The sequence below is a fragment of the Penicillium crustosum genome, assembly GCF_028827405.1.
Source record: "Penicillium crustosum strain IBT 35664 chromosome Unknown utg000001l_segment0_segment0, whole genome shotgun sequence".
Classification (NCBI taxonomy): domain Eukaryota; kingdom Fungi; phylum Ascomycota; class Eurotiomycetes; order Eurotiales; family Aspergillaceae; genus Penicillium; species Penicillium crustosum.
The window spans coordinates 773,693-796,448 of NW_026623122.1; the positions used below are offsets into that span (position 1 = coordinate 773,693).

At 50.7% G+C, this 22,756-nt stretch overlaps 9 protein-coding genes across 9 annotated transcripts; 4 read left to right on the plus strand and 5 right to left on the minus strand.

Annotated features, from left to right (window-relative positions):
• Positions 1-365: 365 nt before the first annotated feature.
• Positions 366-2,110, minus strand: N7487_000288 (uncharacterized protein; the record flags this gene model as incomplete). The annotated part of the gene is made up of 5 exons (XM_056868037.1): positions 366-1,151; positions 1,210-1,438; positions 1,497-1,851; positions 1,917-1,996; positions 2,052-2,110. 5 exons carry the CDS (start codon positions 2,108-2,110, stop codon positions 366-368), a joined length of 1,509 nt encoding a protein of 502 aa, XP_056732821.1.
• Positions 2,111-2,496: 386 nt separating this feature from the next.
• Positions 2,497-3,563, minus strand: N7487_000289 (uncharacterized protein; the record flags this gene model as incomplete). Its single annotated transcript, XM_056868038.1, has 3 exons — positions 2,497-3,156; positions 3,218-3,459; positions 3,512-3,563. The coding sequence occupies 3 exons, from the start codon at positions 3,561-3,563 to the stop codon at positions 2,497-2,499; spliced, it is 954 nt and encodes a 317-aa protein (XP_056732822.1).
• Positions 3,564-4,629: 1,066 nt separating this feature from the next.
• Positions 4,630-6,112, plus strand: N7487_000290 (DUF1479 domain-containing protein; the record flags this gene model as incomplete). The annotated part of the gene is made up of 2 exons (XM_056868039.1): positions 4,630-4,890; positions 4,946-6,112. 2 exons carry the CDS (start codon positions 4,630-4,632, stop codon positions 6,110-6,112), a joined length of 1,428 nt encoding a protein of 475 aa, XP_056732823.1.
• A 346-nt stretch (positions 6,113-6,458) lies between these two features.
• Positions 6,459-6,808, plus strand: N7487_000291 (uncharacterized protein; the record flags this gene model as incomplete). The annotated part of the gene is made up of 3 exons (XM_056868040.1): positions 6,459-6,558; positions 6,617-6,716; positions 6,778-6,808. 3 exons carry the CDS (start codon positions 6,459-6,461, stop codon positions 6,806-6,808), a joined length of 231 nt encoding a protein of 76 aa, XP_056732824.1.
• A 1,244-nt stretch (positions 6,809-8,052) lies between these two features.
• On the plus strand, positions 8,053-9,275 carry N7487_000292 (uncharacterized protein; the record flags this gene model as incomplete). The annotated part of the gene is made up of 2 exons (XM_056868041.1): positions 8,053-9,184; positions 9,250-9,275. The coding sequence occupies 2 exons, from the start codon at positions 8,053-8,055 to the stop codon at positions 9,273-9,275; spliced, it is 1,158 nt and encodes a 385-aa protein (XP_056732825.1).
• Positions 9,276-11,560: 2,285 nt separating this feature from the next.
• On the plus strand, positions 11,561-14,539 carry N7487_000293 (uncharacterized protein; the record flags this gene model as incomplete). The annotated part of the gene is made up of 3 exons (XM_056868042.1): positions 11,561-12,108; positions 12,176-14,441; positions 14,501-14,539. The coding sequence occupies 3 exons, from the start codon at positions 11,561-11,563 to the stop codon at positions 14,537-14,539; spliced, it is 2,853 nt and encodes a 950-aa protein (XP_056732826.1).
• Positions 14,540-14,908: 369 nt separating this feature from the next.
• Positions 14,909-15,949, minus strand: N7487_000294 (sterol desaturase family protein; the record flags this gene model as incomplete). Its single annotated transcript, XM_056868043.1, has 1 exon — positions 14,909-15,949. The coding sequence occupies one exon, from the start codon at positions 15,947-15,949 to the stop codon at positions 14,909-14,911; it is 1,041 nt and encodes a 346-aa protein (XP_056732827.1).
• Positions 15,950-17,658: 1,709 nt separating this feature from the next.
• On the minus strand, positions 17,659-19,213 carry N7487_000295 (SEC14 family lipid-binding protein; the record flags this gene model as incomplete). Its single annotated transcript, XM_056868044.1, has 4 exons — positions 17,659-18,189; positions 18,276-18,650; positions 18,713-18,854; positions 18,948-19,213. The coding sequence occupies 4 exons, from the start codon at positions 19,211-19,213 to the stop codon at positions 17,659-17,661; spliced, it is 1,314 nt and encodes a 437-aa protein (XP_056732828.1).
• A 521-nt stretch (positions 19,214-19,734) lies between these two features.
• N7487_000296 (putative transcription factor (Snd1/p100)) lies at positions 19,735-22,582 on the minus strand (the record flags this gene model as incomplete). The annotated part of the gene is made up of 2 exons (XM_056868045.1): positions 19,735-22,260; positions 22,445-22,582. The coding sequence occupies 2 exons, from the start codon at positions 22,580-22,582 to the stop codon at positions 19,735-19,737; spliced, it is 2,664 nt and encodes an 887-aa protein (XP_056732829.1).
• Positions 22,583-22,756: the final 174 nt, after the last annotated feature.

Here is a 22,756-nt window from a genome sequence, read left to right on the forward strand (position 1 = left end):
CCGAAGCAAAGCAAGTAGCCATAATATACCCGCATAACAATTAGCAGCCAACCAATCAATATAAATTAAGCAACCAAGTCAAATAGGTACAATTCTCCCAACGCCCGGCACGGACAACCCAATCAAATGAAATTTAAACTATGCAAAAAGCAATACCCTATAGGGTAGACAAAGCAGCGAACATCTAGAGCAACGCGCAAAGGGACAAGAATATGCAAAAAGAAATGAGCCCGATGAACGGGAAAGAAAATCCAAGGAGGGAGGTTCCTCAGACTGTATATGGTAGGGTCAAAGATCATGACAAAACCAAGCCCAGACCAACAAGAGGGGGCACACGGAGTTTCATGCAGGAAGAAACGGGCTTATTAATGCGAAATCTTAAAAAAGGTGTTCGTAACCAGGCACACAATCATAACAAGCAAGCCGTAGAGCGCCAACGCAAGGCTGAGTGGGCGAAGCAGTGCCTTGCGCCAGTGACGGGTGCCACGGGGCAGAAGGCCACTTTCGGTCAATGAGCGAGCGAGCGAACCCTCGCCCTCATCGTCCTCGTCATCTTCCGAGAGGTAGTCCTCCGCCTCATCGTCCTCTTTCATTAAGCCCCGGTGGGTGGGCGAGTCGGGCGAAGAGATCTTGTAGTAGAACAAGCCCGGGAGAATGAAGCTGATGCTTGTGCTACCAGTGCTCCCGACATATGCCAGCACGGATTCAAGGGAGGATACAGTCATGGCGACTAGGTAGCTCAGTACCAAGATTGTGGTTGTGATAATAGAGAAGCGAAGATCGCTCATTGGCTCTGGCATGCGGTTTCCCCGCGGGCCTAGCAGTGGGTGTCGGTTTGGAGAGCGCTCTGCGCCACCGACTTGTGGACTGGGGCGCCATTTAAGGACAGCATCGACTGAGGCTCGGCATGGGTGGCATTGTAGTGGATAAGAGAAGACTACTAGCATGACGATTGCGGCGCGGCCGATCGTTGCGTACACGCCGGGTGGGTACATGCCGACGATATTGCCGCCTACGCTGTTGCCAAAGGACAAGTATCCGGTGATGGCAACGAGGATATAGGTTGCAGCTGCACTACCGGCGCTCGCGAAAACAACGGCCGTTGTACGGAAATGGCTGTTGTTGCCGATTTCGTTGAGGATGGAGAACATCTGGAATGGTTGTTAGAAAAGAACACACGGGTCACAATGTCACGAGTTGGAAACGTACGTTTTGATGGCAAGTAAATGCAAAGACAATAACTGGCAGACTGCTGAGAGTTGGAACTGCGCCCTCCCAATGGCCCACACGAATCGGGCCTCGGTCCTCCATTGTGTCTCCTTGGACAAACTTATACACAACCAAGACAACCAAATAGGCCATGGACATCAAGGCCGCAATACTGGTATATTTCAAAGAATCTAAACGGCGCAGGTAGGAAATAGGAATCACGATCAACCTAAAGTCAAATGGTCAGCACTTCCCCTAGATTTGGCACAATGCACAAGGCGACGTACATAAAGGCTGTAACCCAAAAGTGGCGGTCCACCAGGAAATCGTATCCTGCCTCGCTGCCGACGAAGCCCTGTACCACCCCCGGCATGAGATCTCCTATAATAATGAGATAGCTCACGCCGACTCCGAAACATTTGATCGCAATCGCACAATCGAAGACCACGGCCGCATTAGGGTATGTCAACTGCGATAACGCAAAGAATGACGCACTTCCACGGTCCAGATATTGTGCGCATAGCGATTGGAGATAGAGGCCGAATCCTGCAGTGGCTGCAGACCACAGAATCACGCAGACACCGAGGACGATTCCCATACGGGAGATGGCTAGCGGCATCGCAAGAACACCGGCACCGATGACTATAGCGAGATATTGTATCAAAATCCGGAAACTCCCTATGTATTGTGCGATTCCTTGCACTTACTGGTATTGACCAGGTTGATCACACTGCTGGCCCAACTGGCCTCACCCACCACATCTCCAGGTCTTCCGCGGGCTGCACGCCTAATGGAGTCCAAATTAGCCCTTGTTGACATCAAGACTTTGTGTTTTAGCCTACCTCCGCATCGCATTCTGGTGTCCCCCAGATGAACCAACTCCGAGCGCGGCCTCCTCCATCTTGATATTTGTTATCTGTTGCGGAAATGGTGTTATCGGGCAAAGATAGGCGCGCAAAACATAATTAACGGCCGCTACCAGCGGGGCCGAGATCAAATGACCAAAAGAGAGAGATAGAGTAGTTTTAAAAGAGAAAAGCCCTGGAAATTGGAAAAAGGTAGAGGAATAAAGGAGGGAAAGATCTGTGGCCAGTTGAAAGCTTCCTAGCCTCCCAAGACTTATCGGGATGACACATCCTCGGGGGGCCAACCCTTTTTTACATAAAACTGAGACCACTTTGCATTCCTATAGATTACTACATTTCTACACTCCATTTAATGCGCCTCGAACTATTTGAAATATTGTCTGGATTGTATATCCAATCATACAGAAAAAGTGATAACTAATTATGGCTTCGACAATCCCCATCCTTTCTGCGACAGGAGTTCATAACTCTCTTCCTCAACCATATGATAATCCGATGCCGTGGCTCCAGGCCGAGCACCAGGACCTGGATCATTGAACTGACCGACAGCTCGCACTGTCTTTGACACCTCCAGAATCGTACCTCCCTCCACTTTAAACTGCGGCTCACGACCCGACCGGTCCCCGATAATCTCGCCCACCTGTTCCTGTTGCACAAGGGCCAACATTACCTCTGCCACTTCTTCGGGTGTCACCCACTCATCAGTACTATCAGCAACCATCTTCATTTTCTCTGGGTGCTCAGTCCAGAGCGGGGTCTTGATAACACCCGGAGCCACGGCCGTGACTCGGATCCCAAGCTTCTTGTCGAGGTTGGCGAGCGACCGCACGAAGCCGTTAATGGCGTGTTTCGTGGCGCAGTAAATCGGAGCTGCGAGGGTCGTATTCTGGCCTGCAATGCTGGAAATATGGACTATATGCTTCGGGCGACCGCTGGTACGGTTGTTCAGGAAATGAGCAATTGCGAGTTGTGTCGTGCGGATCGGGTGGGTGATGTTGATATCGATCAAAGCGTATCGGCCGCCAGAAGCCGGGTCCTTACTTTCGGCTGAGTGAGGCGGGCGCCAGAAGTTGCTCCAATGCTATATGCATCACAGTTATATTCCTAGACTTGTAGATTTGTTGGGGTTGTTTTTATCTTACCGGTTCGTAGACACCCGCGCCCGGGCAAACAATATCAATCTCGCCGAACTCTTTCTCCGCAACCTCGAACATCCGCTCGAGCTGGACCCAGTCAATCACGTTAGTCTCTTGGAAGACCACTCGTGCGGCCCCGGTCTTGTGCTTATCGGCTAGCGCTTGCGCCTCGGGACGTAAGGCTAGGTCTGCGATTAGGACATTGCAGCCGTTTTCCACTAGCAATTTGGCGAAACTGAAGTTGATACCTGGCTACAATGTAAGCTGTCTGTCTGACACTGTAATATACAGAAGACATACCGGAGCCAGCTCCAGTTATAATGGCAGATCTTCCTTTCACTGAGAGAGACATGTTTAGAGCATTAACGTTTAATGGGTTACGGCTTCCAGTAGGGGATTCTGCCCTCTTTTATGTAGGAATTGAACCCCGTGGAACCTGCTCGGGGTCTTTTGCAGCGCATTCCGTGCCCGCTTTTAGGTCTCGCGGGGTAGAATGCACTTTAACCGTCGAGGCGAGAGAAAGTGGACCGAGGCCGGCGTGATGGCCGATGTTCCTGTACATCGTGGGCGCCCAATGGTAGTCTATTTCCCCGTTTTTCTTGGATATGAGGTCGTCTGACATCAGTTCCCCTCTTGTTTGCATTGTGTTGCTCTATTTATGGATGTACTTATGTTCCTTGTTCGATGTAAAACTATATGTACGCTACCTATCTAGGTATATGCCGTGGTTCCGTATCAGCAAGTGGGCACAGTAGGGCTCGGCACGCCTTCTTTTGGTGTATTAACTCGAAAAAATGTGGAAACTAGGTAGATTGCTCTCAAACGATTGCTTGAAAGACTGCTTGTCAAGCATAGGAACGATCTACGAGATATCTAGACGTTCGGTAGACCTGCTCTGTCCGAACAGTGAACAGCAGCGCGTATAGGATTTGACTGATCACATGCTTCAGTAACACCGTGCAGCTTCACTTCAATGCTGTAGCTGGGGTCGTGGTATGGCCGGGAATATTTCAATTCGTACATGTCTGTATGTACCTATACCGGTAGTACTTGGGCTTCGTCACAATGCAGATCTTCTATCCCGTAAACCTTCTCGACAAATGCCGGCTTGCCGTATTCCCGAATGATGTTCTCGAACGGCTAAATCTTCGAGAAAAAATATCTCCACCATTGCCATCTTTAGCCTCATGAATGATTCTTTGCGGACTGACTGATGTCATGGCGAACAGCGGGAGTCGGGTAGATATCCCAATTAGGTAATTTCTTGGCACTTTACTCTTTCCGACAGCGGCTCGACTACTGTTTATGGGATAATTCCGCCTCAACTAAGGCATGCTGTGTTCCCCACGAAACACATATAAAGCACCGGTGAAGATCCCCGCAAAGTTAGAATACACATTTGTGAATTCATTTCAGCCATGTCGATGTCAAAGTTTATTTCAAAGTCTGCTGCCCGAGCAGCATCCACCTCGGCCCAGACCACCAAGGCCGCCGGTGATATCTCATCGGTTTTCCCCAGCTTGAGGCCCGACTATAAGCCGGAACCTCTCCCCGCACGGTTTCAGGAGCTCAAGGCGAAGATCTTTGAGAAGAACAAAGATGCAATCACAAAAAGTTGGGAGCGATTGCTTCCTAGCTTGGATGAGGAAGTGCAAAAGATCAAGGCAAAAGGCAGCGATGTATGTGCCTATGTGACCCGAATTACTGAACAAGAGACTGACCTAAAAATACTAGATCATCCCATCAATTGAATACTCTGATGTGATCTCTGGAAAGGTGTCCGAAGCGGCATTAAAAGAGATCCGCCACCGAGGCAGCGTGGTCGTTCGCAATGTAATCCCTCGGGACCAAGCCCTAGAGTATAAGCAACGTATCCGCGACTATGTGGCTGCCAACAAGGAGCGAGTCAAGGCCTTCCCAGCTGACTCCCCAGCCGTGTACGAGCTGTACTGGACTCCATCGCAGGCCGAAGCCCGCGGCCACGAAAACATGCTCAAGACCCAGCGCTTCATGCAGCAGCTTTGGCATTCATCTGACCCTAAAAGCAAGCTCTCAACCACCCACCCGCTGACATATGGAGACCGTCTTCGTATCCGCGATCCAGGGGACTCAAAATTCACTCTCGGTCCGCACATTGATGGCGGGTCCCTCGAGCGCTGGGAAGACCCCGAGTACTCTCGAGTCTACACCAAGATTCTAGAAGGGAACTGGGAGAAGTATGACGCATGGGATGCGAGACACCGTCTCAAGGCCAACATGGACCTATACAATGGTGCCGGTGCATGCTCAATGCTGCGGTTCTTCCAGGCCTGGCTATCTATGTCGGATACCAAGCCCGGCGAGGGCTCGCTGCACGTCTGCCCCATGATCAATCACAGCACAGCATACACCATTCTGCGCCCTTTCTTCGACACCGAGAGCTCAAAACCAGCCCTGGATGCTACATTCCCGGGCTCCGTGCCTGGAGCTTGCCAGGAGTACAACCCAGTCACGCACCCACATCTCGACCTCCAGTCGACTATGGTTTCAGTACCTCAGGTTGCGCCTGGTGATTTTGTCGCATGGCACTGCGATTCTCTTCACTCTGTGGATAAGGAGCACCGTGGTACCCAGGACTCCAGTGTTCTGTACATTCCAGCTACCCCACTCTGCGATATGAATGTTGAATACCTTATCAAGCAGCGCCAGGCTGCGCAGAGCTATTCGCCTCCGTGGGATTTCCCCGGTGCTGGTGGACCCGGTGAGTCGGGATTCAAGGGTGCTATGGATTGGTCCACGCTGAGCCCAGAGGGTCAGCGTGCTATGGGTCTAGGTAACACTCCTTGGGAGATCACGGATGCCATGAGTGAGGGTGAGAAGGAAGCTGTCCGGTCTGCCAATAAGGCCTGTTTCGGTGTTTAAGATTTGTTTGGTTTGGATGGCATTTTTACGGAGTTTCTATTTGAAAAGTTCTTTCAAAGCTGTATCATAACAACCTGTATGAAAACAAGTCTCGATTATTACTTTTAGCATAACAATATTTGGAAATCACGGCATATATTAAGGTTTCTTATCCTCGAATCCGACCCAGCAAATGGCAATTCACTAGTGCCGCAGCGAGTCGCCACTAAAAAGGCAACCTTGGCAGAAGAGGGGCAGCTTTTGCCTACTTGGACGGACTCCCCGACAGAAGTCTTTTTCTTCTTCTTCCCCCTCTCTACCCACGATATTTCTGTTAAGTTCGCAAGTACCTTATACACTCATCATCATGGATTTCATCAAGAAGGCTGTTTCCAGCGCTGGCGGCAACAAGGAGGACAAGCCTGCCGAGAACAACACCCAGCAGAACGACGACTACGTTGACAAGGGTGAGTGACATCGTTCTTTGCGTCGCATGAATTTTTGACTGACAAGCCTTTATCACAGCCTTCGCCGCCGGTGTCAAGAAGACTGGCTACAACCTCGACCGCAGCACACAGGAGAAGATCACCGATGGTGCCCGCGAGGCCTACGAGAAGGCCACTGGGTAAGTGACATTGCAAATTTCTTGGGCTTGAATATCTGCTAATATTTGATTCTCAATACAGCAAGCAGGTCAGCGACAAGATCTCCAACTAGACGAATCATTGGATGGGAGGGATAATCATATTTGGGGGGCGGGGAATGAGTGCATGAATACCCAGACAGAATCTGCGCATATAGGATAGGCAGGTCATAATCAAACTTGTCTACATAATATACACCGATTGATATGACTCCTGTGTACTGCATAGTTCATCTCATCACCGAACCCATAAAATCATGGGATCGAGGACCAGAGTAGATTCGCCACGGTCAATGCGCCCGAGGCTATCGGACAAGCTATAAGAGGGGTAGGTACGGAGCACGGAGTACCTTGGAAGGGTTTCTGCCCACGTACTCCGTACAAATTCCTTGAATAAGAAGGGATCGCCATTTGTACCATGGACCTTGTCAACATCAACCAAAGACACGGGCGGATCTCGGAGATAAATGCATCACGTTACCACACCTATGGTAGAAATCAATAGCGCGGATCTCGATAGATCTTGCCTAAGTGGGTCCGGAAAAGGTCAGATCTTCAGTTATGATTGGCCCACCGCAGTGGATTATCGCCCCAAAAAAAGGGAAAATAAAGGAAAATAAGGGCCCCTCCGCTTAGATAGCTAGGTACTTGCACGTGTCCCTTCAGAAGATAAACATCCCACCTGGGTCTTCTGAACTGCTCTCATGTTGAAGAGTCTAGACCCTGGCTGCATAAAAGCACACAAGCACACACGTACATAAGTACGTACACAATGCTCTAGCCAAGTAATGAGGGGTAATGAAGCCTATCTTCTTCCAGGGCCCCGGCTAAGTCCGGCTCCGAGAAGGGACTACATAATTCGACCGGCAAATCAGAGTCCTGCATGGCTTTCTCCATGGCGTGATCCCCTGTTCGTAGATTGGATGATATCACAACATCAGAGTCAAATATGGGTCAACTATGGGGTTAATTCCGCATTAGGCGACACAAGCTGAAAAGTGGCTCCCAAGGTTCGAGCAATCACTCGCAAACAAGCACGAAACTAGTGAGCTCTAGAGATGCTAGCCTCTCCGTGCCACGACCATTGGCCCCTGCTCGTCTCGGTTGTCCACATGTTGTCATTGAGGGGTTTATGGAGGGGAGAGGGGTGATTCTCTTGGATTCCATACGTTCCTGGTGGGAGATAAATAAAGTGCTGCCTTCTGTTGGGGTAAACATCGTACCCCTATAAATCATCATTGTATCCTCTTGCTTCCGAGATCAATTCATCTTCTCAATCCAAACATAAACTAAATTCCCCTTAAACAACTCCTCTAAAATGTCTTACCGCAACGATTCCGACAGCTACGGCAGTGGCAACCAGAGCTCCGGCTACGGTGGCAATGACTCCTCTAGCTACGGCAACAACAACGATTCCTCCAGCTACGGCGGCAACAGGTCTAGCTCTGGTCGTGACCAGGATAGCTACGGCAGCAACAACGACTCCTCCAGCTACGGCGGCAACAACGACTCTTCCAGCTATGGCAGCGGAAACAAGTCCAGCTCTGGTCGCGACCAGGATAGCTACGGCAGCAACAACAACTCTTCCAGCTACGGTAACGACAACGACTCTTCCAGCTACGGTGGCAACTCTAGCTCCAAGAAGGACAGCTACGGTAGCAACAACAACTCCTCCAGCTACGGCAATGACAACGACTCTTCCAGCTACGGTAACAACTCCAGCTCTAAGAAGGACAGCTACGGTAGCAACAACGACTCTTCCAGCTACGGTGGCAACAAGTCCAGCTCTGGTCGCGACCAGGACAGCTACGGCAGCAGCAACAACAACTCTTCCAGCTACGGTAACGACAACGACTCTTCCAGCTACGGTGGCAACTCTAGCTCCAAGAAGGACAGCTACGGTAGCAACAACAACTCTTCCAGCTACGGCAACGACAACGACTCTTCTAGCTACGGTGGCAACTCTGGCTCCAAGAAGGACAGCTACGGTAGCAACAACAACTCTTCCAGCTACGGCAACGACAACGACTCTTCTAGCTACGGTGGCAACTCTGGCTCCAAGAAGGACAGCTACGGTAGCAACAACAACTCCTCCAGCTACGGCAACGACAACGACTCTTCCAGCTACGGTGGCAACTCTAGCTCCAAGAAGGACAGCTATGGTAGCAACAACAACTCCTCCAGCTACGGTAACGACAACGATTCCTCCAGCTACGGCAGCGGAAACAAGTCCAGCTCTGGTCGCAACCAGGATAGCTACGGCAGCAACAACAACTCCTCCAGCTACGGTAACGACAACAACTCCTCCAGCTACGGCAACGACAACGATTCCTCCAGCTACGGCAGCGGAAACAAGTCTAGCTCTGGTCGCAACCAGGATAGCTACGGCAGCAGCAACAATGACTCCTCCAGCGGTAGCCTTGGTAGCAAGATCCTGGACAAGGCTCAAGGTTTGTGATTCTGAGTTGTGTTGAAAGGCTTTGAGAATCATATGCTAACCTAGGTATCACTTTAGATTACCTGAACAAGGACAACTACTAAACTCGTTCTTCGCTGTCAAATAAAGCAACTAGTGTAATGGGGGATTTTCCTGGGATGTGTTGCTTGGAAACTAGTACATACTGAGGCACAATACACAATTTTTCTATACGTTTTATGGATCGAGAGTACAAGCGTAGTCGGCTGTTTCTGCGGCCTTGTCATGTCTTTTTAGATGTATATGATGGCGGTAAAAGAAAGCTTGCGTTTTTGCAAGAGGCCTTTGATCTATTACTAGCGCTAGACTATCGTTGGGGATTTCTTTTTCATAGTATGTATTACTGCTAATTGATTTAATACAGATTGACATTAATGTCGATACAGCTAACTCGGACATTGTGGTCGTGCTTGAAGGCCATGGAATGGATTCTACTTTGGAGGAAGGAGGTAAGGCTGTCGAAGTCAATCTGCAGAACGAGAAGAAGAAGAATTGCTAGGATTTGGATTAAAATCTTGCCATAATTTCTGCAAAACAACATTGACTATTATCGAAAAGTCAGATCACAATACACCCAAGATAGCCTATAATGGCCTATACCAGAAGACCCCAATCATTCTTAAGATATTCTATCGCCCTTGTGTATCATGTGGAGTGGATATCTCACCAACCTCTTGCTTTTTTAAGTGCGTCAGTCCTTATTCTATGAATTTGCTGTTGGTTGGAAGTACTCGCTAAATTACTGCTTAGTTCATTTAAATGCAAGGTACGGCGTTCAGCTGACGGACATTTCTGGGCGCACAAAGGCCACGAATATGAGGAAAGATGGGACGAGGTTGCCAAATTATTAGAGAGGACCTCCCCACAAAATGCGCCAAATGGGTTTTTGATTCATAAGTGTTGTTGGGTGCTTCTCTCGAAACAGTTCAAAAGTGGCGACTGGTTTACCGTTGTACTCACAACTCTGCTAAACTACACCCTGAGGTCCGCCTCAGAAGACAGCATTGGCGGCATAGCCGATGGCTAAGAGATGTTTGTATAATTACCAGAGAACAGAATCCTCTATTGCCCGCTCAAGTTGACATACAAAGTCTTTACAATGGCAAAAGGCTACTGGGAAGATGAGTTGCTACAGACGAACTCCGGGGTTGCTGAATGGAGCCAACCGCACATTCTGCTCAAGTTGTTTTACCAAGCATGAAATATGGATTCAATCGGTTCCCTTCTCCAGGGCTGCTGTGGGACTCGCTATCTCTGTTCTTTCAGACCCACGCTCAGATCCAGACTCACCACACACTTTTGTCACTGTCTTGGAACTTAATTATCGTAGTGATATGGCGAATACTGTCCTTGGCTATCGCCTTCCGGGAAATCAAATAGTGATTAATCTTCAAGCAAGGCCGCTTAGGGTATTCGAGGTGATGATTAGAGACGGAGGTGTGCGAGCAATACTTCCGATTTTCAATCCGATGAACGATTGGATTGGTAAGCCCGTTGATGGAATGGAGGATTTCTGCGGGCCTGTGCGAATTTCAACAGACAATGAGATACTAGGCCTTTCGGTGAAATTTGATGTAAGTCGCACTAATTGCCAGCCTACTCCGGTTCTTGCGAATGTCATTCTAATAGTAATGCCTACAGAATTACAAACTCATAGGACTAACAATAGGAACTGAAGCCTCCCATTCCTAGCTAGCTTCAAATCCTGCTAATTAAAACTTCGGTGTTAATAGAAACTGGCTGATGTGGTCGCCCTTTGCAACCTCGTGTCTTTCATCCTTCCCTTAAGCCATAAGCACTTTTAGAGCTTTGTCGTCCTGGTGTGTCTTTAGCTAATTAGGGGGCGATATATAGGTGGTATCAACGCATTGCACGAATACAATTACTTTAGGAAGAAACCTACAAGCAAAGAACCTGAGGCGAATACTCTGAATATGGATTATTTTTAGACTAAACCTGCCTATAGGGAACGTTGTATTCAATATCCCTTTATACATGTGTGCTCAGGTGCCTGTTCAAGTGCCTGTTCAAGTATCTTTTCAAATATCATTCTTAAATGTCTAGTATTGGTGCTTATCAGCCCAAGGCAGATGTATGCCAGTGGCATATGCGAGGTTAGATATATATATTACCGAGGAAAAACTGCGTAGGAAGCAATAATAACGTGATGGTCAACTTGGGCTGTGAGTGGGAGGTTGGACGTCGATGGATGTAGACAGAAGGAAGTTATGGGGAGGATCTGGGATCTGGGGGGTTACCGCCCGGGCTCCGCCAAGTTTATTGACAACATCCATTCTACATCACCTCCCACCTCCCCTCTTCAATGCTTCAATAAGAGCCATTCGTCAAAATGCGGCTCCAGGCGGCGCTCTTTTTCGCCGCGTGCCTATCGCCCGCGGCAGCCATCTACTCTGACGAGGTCAACCACATCGACTTCCACCATGCTCTCCTCGGCACCCCATCACCCGATTCCACCTTCTTCCTCAAGCCATCCACATCTTCGAATGCTTCACTCCTCTATACCCTGTCCGACAAGCTCCTTGTAGGTGCCGTGAATCCCCGCGACGGTGCGCTGGTATGGCGCCAGAACATCTCGCGGTCGGCGGACTCTCCCGCACATGGGGCGGGTCTCTTGCGCGGATTAGATGGAAACGATGCCGTCGTAGCTGCGGTAGGTAACTACATCGCGTCTTGGAGTGCCCAGGATGGCAAGGTGGGATGGGAAAATCGGGTTTCAGAAGGTGTGGTTGCCGATCTCGAGCTGTTGGAGCTTGAGGATGCTACCGCGACCTCCGGGGTGAGAGATACGATTGCCGTGGTTGCTAGCGAGGGCACCGGAATTGTGAGACGTCTCAATGGAAACACTGGAAAGCCAGTGTGGGAATTCAAGGATGCAAGGTTGGTTTTGTCTTTGACCTTTTTTTTTTCTTTTGACAAGTCGCAAGCTAATGAGTTGTTCTTCTAGCGGTGACGTTCCGTTCCAAGTGTCGTCTTCTTCCACCGAGGTCTTCTATATTTCACTCCAGTCGGCTATATTGAAGGGCTTTAAGATCAAGGTCACTGTTCTGGACCCAGTGACTGGACAACAGATTCGTCAACAGATTCTGAACTCTGAGGCTGATGTGACTACCCCGGAGTCCGTCCTCTATGTGGGCGCCAATTCCGCCTCGCCTATCATCGTCTGGGCCGACAAATCGCAAAAGTTCCTGAAGGTCAATGTTATTGGTACCAAGGAGATCACCTCTATTGCCGTTGACAATACCCCTGGCGCCGAAATTCGACAGATCACAGTCCACGCTCCCCACAAGCTTAACGCTCTGCCCCATTTCTTGGTCCACTTTGAAACTAAGGCCGGGGCTTGGGCTGAGGTCTACCATGTGGACTTGATGTCTGCTAAGGTTACCAAGGCTTACCGGTTGCCCTATCTACCCGGCCAGTCGGCGGTCGCGGCCAGTGTCATTGACGCTAATGTCTTCTTCACTCGAATCACGGACCAGGAAGCCACTGTTGTATCATCCGCCTCTCATGGAATTCTGGGACGATGGGATCTGCAAAAGCCTTCTTCTGACATTGCCCTTCACTCAGTATCCGAGGTTGTTGCTAAAGGAAAATCTGTGGCTGTTAGGTCAGCGCTTTTCCGGAAGCACGGAGATTGGCAACTTATCCGTAATGGCCAGATTGAGTGGACTCGGCACGAGGGTCTTATTGATGCTGTCGCAGCTACCTGGGCAGAAACTGATGCCCAAGAGGATCTAGCTCATGAACTGGAGGTCGAGGGCCACGAGACTTTGTACGGCGCGTACCTACACAGGGTGAAGCGTCATGCTCGGGACTTGGAACATCTGCCAGACTGGCTGAAGGATCTTCCTAAGCGCATTTTGAGCAGCATCTTGACTGACGAGGTGTCTAACCTGGATAGCTTTGGTGTTGCCAAATCAGTTATTGTCGCCACCAAAAACGGCCGTGTGTACGCCTTGGATACTGGAAACCACGGTGCCGTTTCGTGGGGTATCCAGGCAGTGGAGACATCGGAGTGGAATGTGAAGGCGATTTTGGCCTCACCAGGAGTTGCGACTATCTACTCCGACGATGGAAGCTCTGTGACTGTGGATGTGTCGACTGGAGAGATCGTTTCACGTGTCGAGTCATCTGGCAACAAACTCCACTCGATTGCTGTCTTCGGGGCGCAGGATGGAAGTTCGCTGGCCACCGTCGGTGTCCGTGAAGATGGTACCCCAATCACTACATTTGCCAACGAAGATGGCTTCTTGGTAACCACCAGCGTTGATGGTCGAGTCCTCGGCTGGGTTGCAAAGGATAACAAGACCCCTGTGTGGGAGTTTGTTCCTCCCTCCGGACAGAAGGTCGTCGAAGCGACCGCTCGCCCTGCCCATGATCCTGTTGCATCTATCGGCAGAGTCCTTGGAAACCGCTCGGTCCTTTACAAGTACCTCAACCCCAACCTCGCCCTGGTGACTGCAGTGAACGAGCAGGCCCACACCGCCAGTTTCTACCTTCTGGATGGAGTCTCAGGAAAGGTCCTTCACGCAGTTACCCAAGCCGGCGTGGACTCCAAGCAGCCCATCGCATCCGTGATGTCCGAGAACTGGTTCGCCTACTCGTTCTGGGGCGACGTTGACGGCCGTGAGTCCTCTGCCAAGGGCTACCAACTAGTCATCTCGGAGCTCTACGAATCTCCCTTCCCCAACGACCGCGGTGTGCTTGACTCTACCACCAACTACTCCAGCACCGCCACCCTCCCGTTGCCCCACGTCATCTCCCAGGCCTTCATGATCCCCGAACCCATCTCCCACATGGCCGTCACTCAAACGCGCCAGGGAATTACCACCCGCCAGCTTCTTTGCACTCTCCCCTCCTCCAACTCCATCGTTGGCATTCCTCGACCCGTCCTTGATCCCCGCCGCCCTGTCGACCGTGACCCCACCACGGCCGAGGCCGAAGAAGGCCTGTTCCGCTACGCGCCTTACCTTGACTTCGATGGCAAATGGTACCTCTCGCACACACGCGATGTCGCCGGCATCAAGGCCGTGCTCTCTCGCCCTACCCTATTGGAAAGTACCAGTCTTATCTTCGCTTACGGAAGCGATATTTACGGTACCCGAGCCACGCCCAGCCAGGCATTTGATATCCTTGGCAAGAGCTTCTCCAAGCTGCAGCTCGTTCTCACTGTCGTGGCACTCGGAGCGGGTGTCACTGTTTTGGCTCCGATGGTAAGTTTTCTGTCTAGTTCGTTTCTCCGAGTACATTTGCTAATTTTCTTCTTATCTAGGCTCGGAATAAGCAAGTTAATGCCCTGTGGAGGGCTTAGGCCTTCTAGGCTCATATACCAGATATCCTTTTGTGCTTTAGACTGTAATACATACATTGCTTGTCAAATTTTCCACTTGTAGCAAACATCTTAAATACCCATATACCACTGTGAGCAGTGATCGCCACACTGTACTCAAGCCAAGTTGCACTGCTCAAAAGAAACTGCAGTCAGATATCCAGAAAGTCATTTGTCATGGGAAACATTTCATTCATTCGTAGACATGATATCCGAAGGATTCAACGTCGTATCAACAGGATAATAAAAGAAAACAAGAACCACCAATATCAGCAATCCTCCGCAACTGCCCAAGCCTGATATGTACTGAATTTCCAACTCAAAAGAAATCAAATCATCAATATGTCAATATCAATACAACGGCATAGGCGACGAATTGACATAATCAATATTGTGCTCAACGGACTCAATGCGATCAGTACAAGTCCCAAAAATCCGATCCCAAAGCCTCGTCTGCTTCCCATAATTATGACTCTTCCTCCAGCCCTTCCGATGATGCAAATCATGATCCTCAATAACAAGCTCCGCATCAAACCAACGCAAAGCCCAACTCAACGTCGACGGAGGCGTAGCATGAACCCGCAACCCACTATGTCCCGCCAACTCCGCAAACACCACATACTGATGACAAACCCACCATTCATAGAAGCCCATCGGCATCCCCATAAACCGCATACTGAAATACGTCATAAGTGGGATACCGAGGATATCAAAGAACTCCTGCTCCGTGTCCGCGTATAGCGTCAGCAACGGGTTCGGGTGCTTAGTGAGGTGGTGGGTACGGTGGTATTTCCACAACGCGCCGACATCGTGCATCACCCGGTGGTACCAGTAGAACCAGAAATCGAGGATGATCCCGTATAACCCTGCTTCGAGGGGTAGCCAGACGAAGCTCATAGTTGAGGGCGGGTGTGTTGCGTGGTATGCGATGAAGACGGTGAACATTGGGCGGAAGGTACTTGTCGACATGAGCGAGCGGACGACCTTTGCAACGCCAACGTCGGGGACTCCATCTCGAGCGTGCTTATCGCCATCAAGGAAACCGTGCTGGTGGCCTAGTCGTCGGAGGACGTGGAGTTCGTGGATGGCGATGGCTTTAAATGCGACTCCGTATAGGAAGAAGGCGCCCCAGGCGCTGAGGTTGTGGCCGGTGAACTCGACGTAGGCGTGGTGTATTATGAGTGGGATGGCGGCGTGTGTGAGCACCCAGCGGTGCATGGACCAGTCGGGCACGTAGGGTACGGCGTCTTCCTTTAGATGAACGGGGACGTTCTTGTCGAGATGTTCTGGGTGGATGCCGAGTAGTTCGTAGAACCAGTGGAAGAGAGTCCATTCTGAGCGGGCTTGTTGCCGCCAGGTGGACTTCATCGAGTCCTTTTCATTACGATTCATGGCTGATTCGTAAATCGTAAATAGTACAAGGGTGTCGAAATGCACACTTCAATCTAACCCCCCAGGTACGGGGGGTGGATTGGTGGGTTTTAAGTGCTTGGGCTTATTGTCGATCCCTCCCCAGTCGTTTGGGCATTGGCGATGACACTCGGCACATGTGAAGAAAGCCCACTTCTTTCATGCTCCCCGCAAAAATGAGCCTCGGGCGTTTGGCTGGATTGGAACATGGCGTCGATCATATCTTGTCTTGGACTCTTTCCCAACAACATGGCCGGTTTAGCGCGTTTGCTAGTGCTTAGGCTCAACATGGTTGCCTCATATCCTTGTTTCGGGCTCATTCGGGGGATGATATCATGGTATGAGGATATTCATAAGTTCTGTTTCTTTGCTTTAATCAGGATCTGATGCTAGATATCCAACGTATTCGGTCGTATAGATTTGATGTGGAGACGTTGCCCTGCATGAACTGCCGAGTCATGTGGTCAACCAAAACCCTTATTCCTAATTGGTCAACTAACATACATCCGACTGAAGTTTCTAGATATTTAATAATCTTCTGTAGAGATCTATTATCTGATGCCCAAGGATAATCCGTTCTCTCTTGTAATATCTTTTATAGAGGCTCGGCTACAATATAGAGCTAGACGCAGGTCATGTTCTATTCTTCTATTCTTTTGAATATAACATCGAGGAAGGACATCTAAAAAGACAATATACTGTCTCTTGAATGATATAACATTCCCAATATTCACCTTAAACCAGATATATTAGACTATCAGAGTCAGAGATCACGTAAGCGGCCAGCTACTCTTTTTAACTATGTATCAATCTGGTAGCCGTTTTTCTGATATCTATAGACGTTATGGATGAGAGAGCATGGACCGATGGGGTGAGTGGTAAATGATGAACCCTACCTAATAGATATCTCGTTCAAATGATTCCTAAAGTGTCTACTTGGCTATAGTCCAAGACAATATGCCAAAATCCTCCCTGGGTGGCCGAGTGGGTGAGAGACATGAGGTCATCTGATTGCTAGGTGGAATAATGACCACGGGTGATACCGCATTAGGAAGCCTATGCAATGGCGAAACTGGACAGGGTTTCGACCCTCACCAGGAGTAGTTGGGCTGGATTATCTTTTTTGCCCCTACCCTATATCAGCCCTTCACTGCTAGCTCTTCCCTTGGTTTGTCTCGAAGCATAGTGGTGGAGTAGCTCTATCTAACACGATATTCTAGTATCATGGAATGGTCGTATTTCTTTGTTTTCTCTTATACTGAACTCGTATTGGGGTGATCCAATACACTCATAAGATTCTCGGACTGGACACTGGGGTTACAACCGCCCCGATCAAATCTCGAGCATGAATCAAGGCCTATGAACAGCTCCAAGATTCCAAATATTGAGAAAAAGCTAGACAGAACTGACTGAAGAGACAAGTATATAAATGTTGAGAAGATAAAACCAAAAAAACACATACCCAAACATGTCATTGACATGAGGCAATATCAGTGTATACAACCACATGCAATTTCCTACATTCTTTATAATAATAAACCAGGTAGACAGATATCCACGAACAAAACCCATAGAAAAAAGTATGCGTCGGTATTGAGATCTGCCTATCTTGTGCTATGTCACATCGCTAATGGTATGTCCAAACACAAACCCCAACACGATTATTCCTGCTGCCTTTCTGTCTATGTGTTCTATGCGGCAACAGTGTTCTTTGTCTCATCCACAGATAACTGATTGACCTCAACCGCCACATTGTCAATAGTCTTCTCAGTATCGTCTACATTAGTCCCTGCGCCATTAGACGCCTCCTTTTCCGCGGAATCAGCGGGGTTAGCCTTTGACTCAACCGAAGCTTGTGTCTTCGGAATGGGAACGATTTCCCTCCGCTCCTTTCCATCCACAGTGCCCAGCACCTGGAGGTGATCACCGTTGAACAAAACAGGGCCCTTGAGAATATTCTTCCGTGTCTGACCGTCAGCGAGCGGCTGCTCAATGCCGTGGAGCAGTTCACGGCTGGGATCATCCAGGTTGGGCATATCGCCCCACGACCAGTCCAGCTCGCCGCCGTATGACTTGGGGATGCTGGATGGTTCCATGAAGGAAGTGAGAGTGGGCTCGACCTCTGCGGCGGAGAGAATGAAGATCTTCGAGGTGGTGCCTGGGTCGAACCAGCGCTTGATCCAGCCCCAGACGGTTGGGAAGAAGGAGGGTGCTCCGATAATCTAACAATGGGTTAGTTCCACAATCCATCTATCTTCAATGGCAAAGGCCCCTCCGGACGGAGTAGACAGGGGATTGGACAACATACAAAGATTCGATCTAATGTCTCGGGGTAATGCGCCGTGGCCAAAACACTGGCATCCTGCATATGACTCTTCAAGTTCCAGAACTGTTTCAGTCCGACACCGCTGACATCAACGATATTGGTCGACGTCACGATAGGCGTCTCCGGGTTCGGACGTGGCAGTGCGGAAGCAAGCGGCATCACGAACCGGAGGAGATTCTCATACAAAGCGAAGAGGTTCAACAAGCGCGCGGGGACAGTGGATGATTTGTGGGTTTCGGGTGTACCGCTAGTCATGGTGGAGTTGTAAGCGGCGACAGCCTTGTTATCCAGGTGGCGGATCTGGAAGACGTAGATAGGGATTCCGCGACGATCGCGACGGCCTGTCCATTGGGGATACTGTAGAAACAGTAGACGTCAGCACGAGATCTGTTTGTTCGCTCGGAAGCGATTATACGCACCATCCGTCGAGCGGCCTCGTATGAGTCCACGCTGATATTCTCATATAGCTTCTCGATGGCGTTGTCTTTGCGCCAGTCTTCGGTGTCTTTGAATTGAGCCCATGCACCCTCGACGTCAAACTTGCGAGCTCGGAGGAATCGCCTGCGCAAATAATTAGAATTGGCACTCGATCATCCCTGTTTCATTCGTCCATTGCTAGCTTTGTTGAGGTCTAGCATGGTACGCACCACTTACAGTAAAGTCGCATCGTCCTGGCTAGCGGGCTTCGCCTCGACGCCGTCTGCTTGTTCCACGGCAGGGGTGTAGTATTTACGCTCAGCGCATAATGCCTTAAATTCCTGCAGCTTCTCCTCCTGCTCCGGGGTAAGGTGGTGCAAATGTCCGGCGAGCCATTCGGTGCCAGACGCTTGTGAGGCGGAAGCGGCGGGATCGTTCTTCGAGGAATCGGTGCGCGCCAGGTCCGGCTCGGAGTCCTGCGGAGTTTTGTTGCCCCAAAACATGGTGGACTCTTATTTCATAAGTTTGTTTACTTTTTTGAAGGAGAGACCGATCTTCTTAAAACAGATCTCGGAGGTGGCGGAGGGATAGAGGCGGTGAAATAACCCTGACGGTGGTTGGTCCCGGGGTCGGTCCTTTTCTGGGGGTTGGGGGTTGATTCTATTTTGTGATACATCTCACTGCTTATCACATTTCTGGGGGTGAGATTTAGGGTCTATTTTTGAGAATGTTGAATGTCGTTGAGATATCATTCTGCCAAAGCACATCTGCCGAAGTACATCACAGATCCATCGATCAATAAAGCTAATCGGCAGGATCAACCAAGGTAGCCAGCCCTGGTAATAGACAGGTGAGTTTTGGGGGGGATGTGATGAAAAACACACAAAAAAATGCAATAAAATTCCGGCCAAAATTACCCATATCTCAGTGTACACGGCACAGATGCTAATCATAGGGCCAACCCCCAACAATATCTGTACAGATCGCCCTCATACAGCTCAAAAATTCAAATAAATACAAGAAATTAGTCCTCGGTCAGATCACCGTACTCCCACATACCGCGGCGCTCAGACTTAGCCTCATCCTCGAGCGTGCGCAGGTTGGCGAGGGTATCGACGGAGGCACGCTCCCACGCCTTCAGCTTGCGGGGTACCATAGCCATACCCTCGTGAACGATGTCGGCGTTGATGCTGTTGTCCAAGTTCTTGGAAGCAGTGGGGTCGAGGAGTGTGACGTGCAGGGTACCGTCCTGGTCGACGTGGTCAACGTTCGCGACGAGCTGGCGGTCGAATGTCTGGTCGCCGACGAAGCCGACGGCGTCCTCGAGGTAATCCTCGGAGGTGGGGAACTGCAGGAGAGAGAGGACTGCATCAACGGCCTGAGGGCGGAGGGTCTGGCCAGAGAATTGGGGTTGGGTGAGAGGGCGGAGCGATGCCCATGGTAGAACCTCGGAGTTGCCGTAGTCGATGTAGACCACCTCAGCCTGCTCCTTCTCGCGGTCGTTGCGGCGCACCTTGGCGCGGTACCAGTCACCATCTTCGGTGAATTGGGCGGCAACCCAGTCGCCGGCCTTGGGAGGGCCAGGCAGCGGGGTGTCGTTGGCCTTGTTAATGTGGAATTTGCGGAAAGCGCTCATCAACTCGGTGAGCGCGTTCGTACCGGCACCAATCTGTTGCAGCTTGAGCTTCGCAGAGGTAGGGTCGATGTAGGTAACCATAACATCGCGGTAGTCCTTGCGACGCTGAGCGGGAGCGGCATCGCTCTCAGTGCCAGTTGCAGCGCCGTTAGCGGCCTCAGCCTCTTCAGCCTCAGCAGCCTCCTTAGCGGGGTCCCAGTCGTGCCACAAACCCTTGCGAGCATCCTTCGCCCGCTGTTCAGCAGCGAAATACTCGTTGGCGTGACCAGACTGCTCAGCAGAGTATGCATGAACGGTGGCGAAACCCTCCTCCAGCAGAACGGTTGTGAAGTTCTCCTTGTTGATGTAAAGGCTTCCGATGAATCCACCAACCTTGTCAATGGTCTCAACGTCAATCTCAACGTCGCGCTGCATGCAGCGGCGGTTGGCAAGGTCGTGGGCCTCCTGACCGAAAGGCTCGCCGGCGTCGCTGGGCCCGCGGGAAGAACGAGGGGCACGGATACCGGAAAGGACGAGAGTCAATTTAGCATTGTCGCGGGGAACTAGAACAGTGAAGCGGGAGCCAGACTTGACAAAGTCGACGACAGCCGGGACACGCTTTTGACGCTGCAAGATACCAAGCTCCAGCTTGGCCTTTTGTACGCTCTCTGAGTAATCCACCACCTGCTTCGCCTTGGGGGCCTTAGAAGACCACATTCCACGGCCTTCCGCCTGGGCATCAGCCTCAGCAGCGAGGAGCGCATCGTAGTCGGGAGACCGGTCAGCGTCGTCCATACGGTGGCGAATTACAGAGGAGTAACCAGCCTCCACAAGAGCAAGACCAACATTGGTGTTGCCCTGCACAACAGTAGCCACCTCGCGCTCCTCGTAGCCCTCATTTGCAGGCTTCTTGCCGTTCACGGTGACCATGACGTGCTTGGCGATCACCCGCTTGCGCAGGTACTCCTTCGCCTCAGCAGCATAGGGAGCCTGTTTGGGGTCGGAGGGCTTGGGCTGACGGATACTGGCGAGACTGATCTTCTTCTCCTGACCAGCCTTGTTGCGGATGAAGAGGGTATCCGCATTCAAAACACGGGTGACAACGTAGTCCACAGCCGCTGCACCAGCAGTGGTGGGGCCCGTGTGGCTAACCCACAATCCCTTGCGGCCAGCCTTCGCTGTAAGTTCTGCCTGGCGGAGAAGAGCCATGTCAGGACCCAAAAGCGTGGAGTGGTGGTCCTGGCAGCGGGCCAAACCAGCCTCAAGAAGGAAACGAGAGATGTTTCCGTTGGGGTGAAGGAGGGTGGCAACAATTTGTCCCTGCGGCGTAACACCAACAAGAGAAACCTTGACCTTGCGCTGCAATAATCGCTCCTCGACAAACTGCTGTGCCTCATCACCGAACGGCTCAGCCGCGGTCTCTTTGCCATCAGCAGTCGTGCGCTTGGCGGATGGTGCCCGGACACCAGCAATAGCAATGACAGTCTGAACGTGCTCCTGTGGCTTGAGGAACAAACGCAGCACAACACGGTCACCGTTCAGGACCTTCTCAATAATACCCTCCAGCTGCTGGCCCAAGTTACGCTTAACCAAATCGCGAGCGCCAGTCAACTCGTAGCTAGTCTCGATTTGGGCATCGCTATCGCTGGCCCAGGTTCCCTTTCCTTCGTCCTGGGCGAGGGATTCCAATGCCCGCAAGCGCGCCAAGAGTGCCACGGTCTCCTCGGATTCATCTGCGCGCTTGCCGGCTTCTTCGCGGACACGTGTCCAGCCCTCCTGCACACTGATATCGGGCAATGAGGCGTCGAAACCGGGGAGCTTGATGGTACCGTAGTCGCGCTTGGCACCGGTGGGGATGGTGTATTCAACGTGGAACTGGACCACTTTGCCGACAAGGAGCTCACGGAGGAATTCGCGGGATTGGAAGGCGTATGCCTATAATTGATTCTCCAGATTAGCCTCATCTCTTTTTCTCTCCTCCCCTTCAATCATCGCCATTTTATCCAATGCCATGCGTAGCTCGTAGGGCTCAGAAAGACTAATTGGAGATCCCAGAAAGCAACAATCTGGCCTTCCAATGGTGCAATCAACAGGCAATGAATCTCAACAATGCACCTACCTCGTCGCCCTCTCTCCTTAATCTCGGAGCAGAGACATAAGCCAAACTCAGGATACGTTCTTGTGAAGGGTTGGTGATATGCGACAGCACGACCGTGTCACCGGACAGGACGGACTTGACCCGGGCTTCGAAAGGCATACTGAATGAAACAGTCTCCACTACCACATGCACAATTGGGATGAGATTGAAGACAGAACCAGAATAAAAGTAAACACAAGGAAGAGAAAAAGAAGTTGAGAGCAAGGGGAATGTCCTGAGGGGAAACGTGGCCGGTGTTTGGACTTGTGGGGGAAAGCGGTCAGCCGATCCGAG